This window comes from Salvia miltiorrhiza, chromosome 1 (genome assembly GCF_028751815.1).
Source record: "Salvia miltiorrhiza cultivar Shanhuang (shh) chromosome 1, IMPLAD_Smil_shh, whole genome shotgun sequence".
Taxonomy (NCBI): domain Eukaryota; kingdom Viridiplantae; phylum Streptophyta; class Magnoliopsida; order Lamiales; family Lamiaceae; genus Salvia; species Salvia miltiorrhiza.
Genome location: NC_080387.1, coordinates 18376849 through 18386363, shown reverse-complemented (window position 1 = coordinate 18386363; position 9515 = coordinate 18376849). Strand labels below are relative to the sequence as shown.

Here is a 9515-nt window from a genome sequence, read left to right as displayed (position 1 = left end):
TCCCCTCTTTCTCTCTCCGCGGCTTTAATTTGAATTGCAGTTTCTCTCTCTACTTCTCCTTTTCGTTTCCATTTTTTTTATGGTTACAAATTTATTTGTTGCTTGATTGCTTCACTATCCATTCCGTGCACTAGACCAAGACAAGAGACTTCTCTTACACACCTCTCTCTCCCTCTCCCTCTCTCGATATATTCACCAATTTCGTCGAATTCTCACAAAAAATTATCGTTGGTTGACTTTGCCGGATTATAAGTTACTAATCCGAATAAATCAGTACCCTTGCTAGGGTTTTTTCTTCTTCTTCTCTCCCTTTTCTTCATACGGTTTTCTGATTTGCAAGGTTCTCGCCATTGTTTTCTCCAGGTAACTTATAGTCTTAATTTTTGTATTTACATCTTAGTCTCAAGCTTTCTTTCATACGGGTTTCGATCTTTTTATTCTGGGTCTTTAAGTGTCTTATTTTCCTTTTCTTTTTCCTTATTCGCCCCTTTTTGGCAAAGGGCGAGTGTGGTGGAATATTCTGTATCTGCAATTTACTTTTGCTTTTGTAGTCTGCGTGATTTGGTGTTGGATGATTCATCTTTGCATGCTACTGAGTAAAATTTCTGAGATATTAATGTCGTCCATGTTAAATTTTATAAAGAAAGATTTCAAGATTATGTTTTTGTTGAATGTACAAAATTTAGTCTGATTCGAACTCTTTAAATTGTTGAAAAAAAAAATAACTGGTTATCTATTATTACTGTTAACTAGTATTGTTATGATTTTTTTGCTGTACTTGGGTTACCTGTGGGGAAGATGAATTTCAAGTTAAAGTATTGGAAAACAATTAATTATTTTTAATGTAAGATTAATAGCTAATGACATGGATTGTGCTAAACTTTATGATTCCAAATAGAAGATTTTGTTGCCAGTTTTCTGCTGTCAGTCCAAATAGTCATTTATAGCAACATCACAAGAGTTGTGAATTGGTGTATATATTATTTTCCATTATTGGATAAGCATCTTAATTCAAACACAAAGGTTATAACATGATTCTATTTTAAGTTTCAGGTTTGTGTTGAAGGAACGTGAAGGTCTACTAGATTTCTAATCTTGTTAATGCTGCTGACATCTATAAATTGAGCTGTGTTATAAAGTTGTATAATGGAGTTTTCTGGGTGGTGTACATTGTTTCTGTGAGCATTACAATATCTAGTACATATGCTTCACGCATGTGATGTGAGTGCGTCAACCTTAAAAGTTTTGACATCTTTTCTGAATCAGCGATTACCACCCTTTTAGAGATGATATTGTGCAGTTGCTGAATTTTTTTGCTGCAATTTTATGTTCATACCCTAAAACTAATGCGATGCATCATTTTATTTGCTGGATGGAATATGTATGTTTTATTCTTGTTTTTATGCTGTATCTGTGACCAACTCTGTGATCTATTAAGATGGCAATAAAGTGCAATTTATGGTAATGTTATGTTTGTGCTTAGCCTGTTTATAGTGAGTGAAATTAATCGAAGAAATTTCTGATCCAGTTGTGTCCGATTCTTGTTGCAAAATAGGCTTGTTGTTGCTCTGAGGTTGAACTGCATTCTGTTTTCTTGTTTGCTTCATATCATCGTCTTATCACTTATGTAGTCTGTTACAAACCATTTATATGTTTTGGTTTAGTTAACTTTAAGTCTCATGTGCAACAGGGCCCACCATACATGCTTCCGATGTCAAGTGGAAATTCCTACTATGATGACTTGCGAATGAAACCTGAGGTCATTGATCCACCTGAAAATGAAGACACATTGGACATTGGTGAGCATGTCAATGACACCTCAGAAAGTGCTTCAAAGCCTAATGTGGCTATTTCGACAAATGTCCGTGACCTGCTGGAGTGTCCTGTTTGCTTGAATGCTATGTACCCTCCAATTAGTCAGGTACAAATATTTTGTTTTGCAAACTACAAGGTTGGGCAGTCTTCAACTGGTTATTCTTATATCATATAGGAATTTCTTTTCGTTTAGTCCGAATGGGTCGGTTATTTCTGTTTTCAATGCAGAAGCATGAGCTACATGCTTATTATTTTTTTGAAGGATTGATTTTCTCCTCCAGATCTTGGGAGCTTGACTGTAAAGTTTAGTTTTAGTTAATTGGGGCTGAATTTTATTTTTGTTTCACATAATATTTGAGATTTCATTATTGGCTGTAACAAAAGTTTTATGGGAATACACGGCTTTGAGGAATCGGAGAACTACTTCTCAAAAAATAACTTATCTACACAGGAATTTACTGAAAGTATTATGCTTTGATGCATGAGGTTTATATTTTATGAATAATATCAGTCCCATATTTTAGTGTGAAATGAGTTTTTGTATGGTACTGTTGTGGCCTACTATAAGAATTTTTTCACTGCTTCTTTTTACTTTTAATTGTTACTTTGCCCCTTTTCTGCTTTCTTTGGTTCTTTCCTACTAAAATCTGATTCATTTGTCTTTATCACTACAGTGCTCCAACGGTCACACGTTATGTTCTGGTTGTAAACCCAGGGTGCACAACCGATGTCCAACTTGCAGGCATGAACTTGGTAATATCCGCTGTTTGGCATTGGAGAAGGTAGCTGCATCCCTCGAGCTTCCGTGTAAATATCAAAGTTTTGGGTGCATAGGCATCTATCCTTACTACAGCAAGCTTAAACACGAATCTCAGTGCACTTATAGACCTTACAATTGTCCTTATGCCGGATCAGAGTGCTCGGTCATTGGTGATATTCCATTTCTTGTGAGCCATTTGAAAGATGATCACAAAGTAGACATGCATAGCGGTAGTACTTTCAACCATCGCTATGTCAAATCAAATCCACATGAAGTTGAGAATGCAACATGGATGCTTACGGTAGAGTCTATTTTCTCTCTCTGTACTTTTGATATCTCAACTTGTGATGGTTCTTTGTCAGCCAACTGCAAAAAGCACAGAACATGCTTCCTTTCTTTGCCTTGTTTGGAAGAAAAATTTACTACTGCAATTCATGTGTTTGCTTTTATTGATTTTTCAGGTTTTCAGTTGCTTTGGGCAGTATTTCTGTCTGCATTTTGAAGCGTTTCAGCTTGGAATGGCGCCGGTTTATATAGCATTTTTGCGGTTCATGGGGGATGACAACGAGGCAAAAAACTATAGCTATAGTCTAGAAGTTGGAGGCAATGGAAGGAAGATGATATGGCAGGGAGTGCCTAGGAGCATCAGGGACAGCCACCGAAAGGTTCGTGATAGTTTTGATGGGCTCATCATCCAACGCAACATGGCACTCTTTTTCTCCGGTGGAGACAGGAAAGAACTGAAGCTGCGGGTCACTGGTAGGATCTGGAAGGAGCAGTAACGCGATCCTTGCTCACCGCTGCTTGTAGTTGTAGAATTAGGTTTAGCACAACGGAATCTTCAGTTCATGTGTTTTGGGTGGCAAACTCTCCTTGCATCAATTACATGCTGAAGAATCCTGGTTAGTTATCCACTGTTATGTGTTAGGATCTTGATTAGTGATTGTATGAATCTGCTGCTGCTGTTCATGTTGTATCTTTGTGCTTGGAAAACATTGCTGCAAGGAAACATGGGCTTTTAAGTAATTTACTATCCCGCCTTTTTGCTATCTTACATTGTTCCCTACAACTTATCTATTTTTTCAAACTAGTACTATTTGTCGTGCGATGTATGGGTCATGATATATTTTACTACATTCGTTTCATTAGAAGTGACTTAATTTTTTAGCACGAACATTAAGGAAAATGTAAATTGACTCAACTCTTATTTAAATGTTAAAAATTTCATTTATGAAAATAGGCCACTTACTGGAACAAATCAAAATGGAATACAAGTTATTTTAGTGGGACGGAGGGAATATTATTTTTAAGATTTTAAATTATATAAAAATATCAAAGTATCATATTTATTAGTTAAATTAATTGGTAATAAAAAAATATATTAATTTAAATATTAGTGTTTGATTTAGAATAGTACTATATCATAACAATATTACTCCATTAGTCTAATGAGTGAAAGATATTTAACAATTATTTTAAGTCTCATTAGTAATATCTCACTACTTTTAGGCACAAAGATTAATAATAGTGTAGTTAGTATATAAAGTGAGTTGATGGAAGATATTTAACAATTATTTTAGTCAGTTGGTGTATAAAGTGAGCTCAACCCATTGATAATAATATTTGAAAATACCAACCACCTATCTAAATACACATATAATATCTTGCAGATACCAACGTTAAAACCAAGCGTGATACCGTAACTCAACAAGTAACAGAAACTGTAATAATCATGGACACGCGAAATTGGTAAACCCAGTTCGGTGATAGAACACCTACGTCTGGGGGGCCTCGCCCAGGGAAAACGATTCACTATGAGAGATTAAATTACAACAGGACTTACAACGACTCAACCTTCTATGCCTCTATAATTTCCCAAAACCTCAACACTAGTAAAACGTTGAAAGCTCGATAACACTAACTTCCTAAGTGTGAACCCCGACGAACGCACTTACTCCCTTACAACTCAAACACCAACTCACAAAGGAGATTATCGAAAATACCTTGCTAGCAATAATCGTAAAAGTAAGGTAAAAAGGAACAAGAACATAAAACAACCTATAATGTTCTTATTCACAAAAACCACGCAGCACACTCCAACTACTTGAATGAATGCCAAAACAACTGAACCTTGAATTATGAAGGAGATCAACAACGTTCTTTCACTGAAAGTGCAGCGCTCAATAATAGCTTGAAAGAATGCATGAAAATTCCCCAGCCCTAGCTCCAGGAAACTTTCGATTTATATATGAGAGAAATCCAAAGTTTCCTTCTATGATAAGAACTCTTCTATAAAGACTTGCAAGCCAATCCAAAAGATACACAAAGATTTCCTCCGAAAATCACCCAAAAATAGGAAATAAAATCTCAAGATATGAGCTTATCCAAAGAAAATTCGTCAACAGACTTGGTATCACTTCTAGTAGCTCGTTTGGTATCAACGAACAAATCTATATAAATGACAAATATAGAATAAAGTATACAATACTCTAACAATATTTTAAATGGTTAATTTTTACTAAAAATATATGAAATATTATTAGTGGGACGTAGACATTACTTTTTTTTTTTATCAGTAAAGTAAACTTTTATTGAAAGAAAAGGGATCAAGGCATCAGGAATGCCACTCAAAACAACAAAACAAGTTTGAAGTCTTTGGAACACCAAGAAGTAAAAGGAATTCCTAACTCCACAATTTTGTAAGTCTCGTTCCAACTCCAAAGTCTCCCCTTAATCTGTAAGACAAGTCTATCAATATCCCAAGCCTTGTCCTGAAAACGACTACCATTCCTGCTTTCCCAGAGCAACCACACTGTTCCCAAGACATTACTAATGAGACGAATAGAGTATTAACTTAATAAACATAATATTAAATTTAATGAGTATTGTCTAATGATAATTAAACATGTATATAATAATTAAATTTATAAATTGTAAAGCAAATAATTTAAGTTAATGCCATTTGAGCAAATAACGCTAAACCATTAATATAAGAAAATTAATAGCCGTCATTTAATATAACAAGTTGGCTCTTAAAAGTCCAAATTATTATTATTATTATTATTATTATTATTATTATTATTATTATTATTATTATTATTAAAAGTTCATATTTAAGCAGCTCAAAATTAAAAATCAAGAAAAAAATACGAATAATATAAAAAAGAAAATATTACAACGAGTATGTTTATATAAATAAACAAATAATTCTTACAATTTATTAAATAAATATATACTACTCCCTCCGTCCCGCCGAGCTTGAGGTTGGGCACGAGAATTGAGAAGTTGTAGATTAATATTTTAAGTGTTTAGTATAAAAGTGATAAAATAGGAGAGAGAAGTTAATAAAGTGATAAAGTAGGAGAGATGATGTAATAAAGTGATAAAGTATGAGAGAGAAGGTAATAATGAAGTGATTAAGGAAAAATAAGGGGTGCAATTAGTTGCCTAATTTTTGCCAAAAAAGAAAATGACTCAATTTCGGTGGGACAGCTCGAAAATGAATACGACTTAAGCTCGGTGGGACGGAGGGAGTATAATATTTTAAATTCTATTTTTTAAAGATATAATTATTTTTTTTATTACAAATTGAATACAAATTTTATTTTCCCTAATTGCATTAATAGCTAGCATAATTTAAAATATTTAAATTTAAAATAATTATAATTAAACAATCATGTAAATTTCTTTGAAATGATAAAAAAAATGACATCTACTTATTTTTTCACCAACAAATGAAAATAAAATTAAAAAATAGTAATGTTCAACATTAAAGATAAATGAAAGACACAAATTATTTTGCACTTTAAATGATCATAATTTATTCGTTTTAATTTTATTTTTTATAATTTTTACATCGAATTAAAGACCTTTTCGTAATTTTTGATTTAACTATCAATCATATTGAATATTATTTCATGAAACAAACTTAATGATTTTATGATTCAATATTTAATCATATTTAATATTCAATTTATTATGACTTTTTCACGTCATATTAAATACTCCCCCTCTCCCATTATAAATGTTTTATTTCTTTTTAGTAACATATTCTCTTTCTATATCTAATATTTAAATAGTTTCCACCAATCCAATTTATCTATTAATTACGCATTTCTTAATTTATGTGCCCGAAAGTAATGGGACTGAGGGAGTATTTGTCAATTTACGATGGCCAGAAATCAAAACGGTGGAAAAATTGAATAAATGTCAAAGTTTGTAATAAAACATGAATTTTTTAAAGATTGTGGGCAAAGTGAATTTCAGGTAAAATTCGTGATATTACTTGCATTTAACCCTTGATTCTATTGGTTTTGTTTCAAGTGTTGTGGTCAATTTTTCTCAATCTTCCCATAAAACTAGTTTCATCAGTTGCATACATAGATCGGCATACATCACACATAAACATGAATTTTTTGGCTCTTGCATGTTTGGTGTGGGTCTTCCTCTCCGAGAGTCAAAAAAGAAATATCAAAAACTGACTCAATTCATCTGAGATTACAATGTTGAGGTAACATCCCAAAGCTAAACACGGCTTTGTTTGAAAAGTAGGAAGACAACAACAGCAAGAGGAGCGAAGATCATGAACAAGGCCTGTGCAAGATTGGGTTGAGTCATTTCCGGAAATATAATGCTTCCATATTTTATGGCCGCTGCACCTGCCACCGACGCGCCTCCTAATTGCACCAAATACTTCACGTCTTCCTATTCAAATACTCTTTGCTACTTAGAAATCTATTCTACATTAACATAAATATTACTCCATTTGTGTTACTTTTCATGATTAGTAAAATAAAATACACGATTACTAACATTTCTCCAATCTTCAAGTCAAATTAGCTCAAATAATTTTTTTTATCACTAAAATTTCAATTTATCGTAATAAGCAAAAAATTAGCATATATTATGCTCTCTTATGTGTTATTTCAATTTATATTATCTATTTGAGCTAATTTTAAAAGTAATTCCCCCAGAGAATGTGTTTTATATTTCTACATGCTTTGTTCTGATAGCATACCTGCGAAACAACCGGTGGCTTGTCGTCGGCGCTCTGGCGCTTGGAAGACGCAAAGACTAGCGGTAATACCCTCAACGACGCCGTTTTAAGGTGAAGGTGAGCTCCAATTCTGGGCACTAAGGCATTGTTTGGCAGCAATGATGAGCGATATCTTGTCTGAGATGCTGCCATTGCCATTGATTTTAGTCAAAAAGATAAGAGAGAGAATATAAATGGATAAAAATGGGTTGTCCGTAAAAAGGCTTTTCATGTAAAAAGGCAAATATTATTCATTTTATTTAACGGTTCGGATCCTCTGTCCCACAAATGGTGTCCCACTGTTAAAACTACGTAGTTTTGATAGTATTCTAACTTAATACATAAATTAGAGTTAATCAATTCACGGCTTCTCGGCTTGGCTTCAATCCAAAAATCAAATCTTTTTTCTTGAAGAAGATCTCTTAAGAAGGAAACTTTCCGATGGATATCCTCCCTCTATCCCCTTCGTTCTTCCCACAGCCACCACTCCATTCTGTATCAAATTTATTGCTCTGTTCGCTGCTGCATCTATTTCGTTTCTTTAATCAACGCCAACTGCTCGACAAAAGTTCTGTAAGAGAATTCTACATTCTTGAGGCAGCGGTTTGGCGCGGTGCATTGCTTTATGAGTGTATTTCTATAGTTCCTAGTATTAATGTGTAGTGCACGTTTGTTGGCTGGTCCTTTGATATGTTGCTGTTAATCACAGATGACATTATGCTGTAAATATGTAATAATTGACTTCTCAGTTTTCCTTCTAATGATTTTTATGTTTCGTTTACACATTTAGCAGTTCATTATAATGAACTCGTGCTGCTCTTCTTCTGAAAAAAGATCTAGTTTGCTTACATTTTTCCTTTCTTCTGCCCTCCAATTACCTTTCTTTGTTTGAGAAATTGTATAGGTGACCCAAAAAATGATTTGTCACAAGCTATTCTGATGATCAGCAAACATTGTTTCTAAGTACAATCTTTTTATCTCATTCTCAATAATCTTTTCTTTTCTTGATGAATCGATGATATTGCTTTTATTAGTCAATTAAAATAGAATTTCCAACCAATGTCTTTGCACATTGTGGCAGCTAGTTCTTTTTAGAATTCAAAAGCCAAAATTCTGAAATCTGATTAATTCACCATCATTATTTGTTAGTGATTATCTTAAAAGATTATGAAAATCACAATAAGTGAAGAAAATGTAGAAGCATTTCAAACAACCACCCATTCGCATCACTTAATGCACAAGTCTGCAAATAGATTAGTTAAAAGGCAAAATGTTTCCAAACAAGGACTGCGGATGCCAAGCCAACTCCAAGTGTTAAGAGTATAATGCAATCTGCAACAACACACGACTCAATTAGCCTTGCTACAATATTACAAGAAAATATAACTATCTATCAATCATATGACAAATTAATAATACCATAAGAAACATGATAAATCTTACAAGTACGTGCAATCAATCTTCACGATTTTAGATAAATCGATTAGGTGCGGCTCGACCACGATTAAAGAATTGCGTTGCTCGCGTCGCCAAACGTATCGTTTCCCTTGAAAGCAATGCACCGCGCCAAACCGCTGCCTCAAGAATGCAGAATTCTCTTACAGAACTTTTGTCGACAAGTTGGCGTTGATTAAAGAAACGAAATAGATGCAGCAGCGAACAGAGCAATAAATTTGATACAGAATGGAGTGGTGGCTGTGGGAAGAACGAAGGGGATAGAGGGAGGATATCCATCGGAAAGTTTCCTTCTTTTTCGAACCGAAAGAGATCTTCTTCAAGAAAAAAGATTTGATTTTTGGATTGAAGCCGAGCCGAGAAGCCGTGAATTGATTAACTCTAATTTATGTATTAAGTTAGAATACTATCAAAACTACGTAGTTTTAACAGTGGGACACGGAGTGGGAC

General features: G+C 33.8%; 2 protein-coding genes across 3 annotated transcripts; one reads left to right on the top strand and one right to left on the bottom strand.

The window, feature by feature from the left end:
* LOC131006835 (E3 ubiquitin-protein ligase DIS1-like) lies at window positions 1–3624 on the top strand. 2 transcript variants are annotated; one of them, XM_057933998.1, is made up of 4 exons: window positions 1–363; window positions 1691–1921; window positions 2490–2876; window positions 3037–3624. In XM_057933998.1, the coding sequence occupies exons 2-4, from the start codon at window positions 1703–1705 to the stop codon at window positions 3355–3357; spliced, it is 927 nt and encodes a 308-aa protein (XP_057789981.1). In that variant the 5' UTR covers window positions 1–363; window positions 1691–1702; the 3' UTR covers window positions 3358–3624. The 2 variants fall into 2 exon arrangements, with proteins under 2 accessions (XP_057789981.1, XP_057789980.1); XM_057933997.1 differs by lacking the exon at window positions 1–363 and adding an exon at window positions 435–1221.
* A 3279-nt stretch (window positions 3625–6903) lies between these two features.
* Window positions 6904–8461, bottom strand: LOC131006836 (uncharacterized). The gene is made up of 2 exons (XM_057933999.1): window positions 7593–8461; window positions 6904–7279 (listed from the first exon to the last, which is right to left on the bottom strand). Exons 1-2 carry the CDS (start codon window positions 7767–7769, stop codon window positions 7100–7102), a joined length of 357 nt encoding a protein of 118 aa, XP_057789982.1. The 5' UTR covers window positions 7770–8461; the 3' UTR covers window positions 6904–7099.
* Between the last annotated feature and the right edge of the window lie 1054 nt (window positions 8462–9515).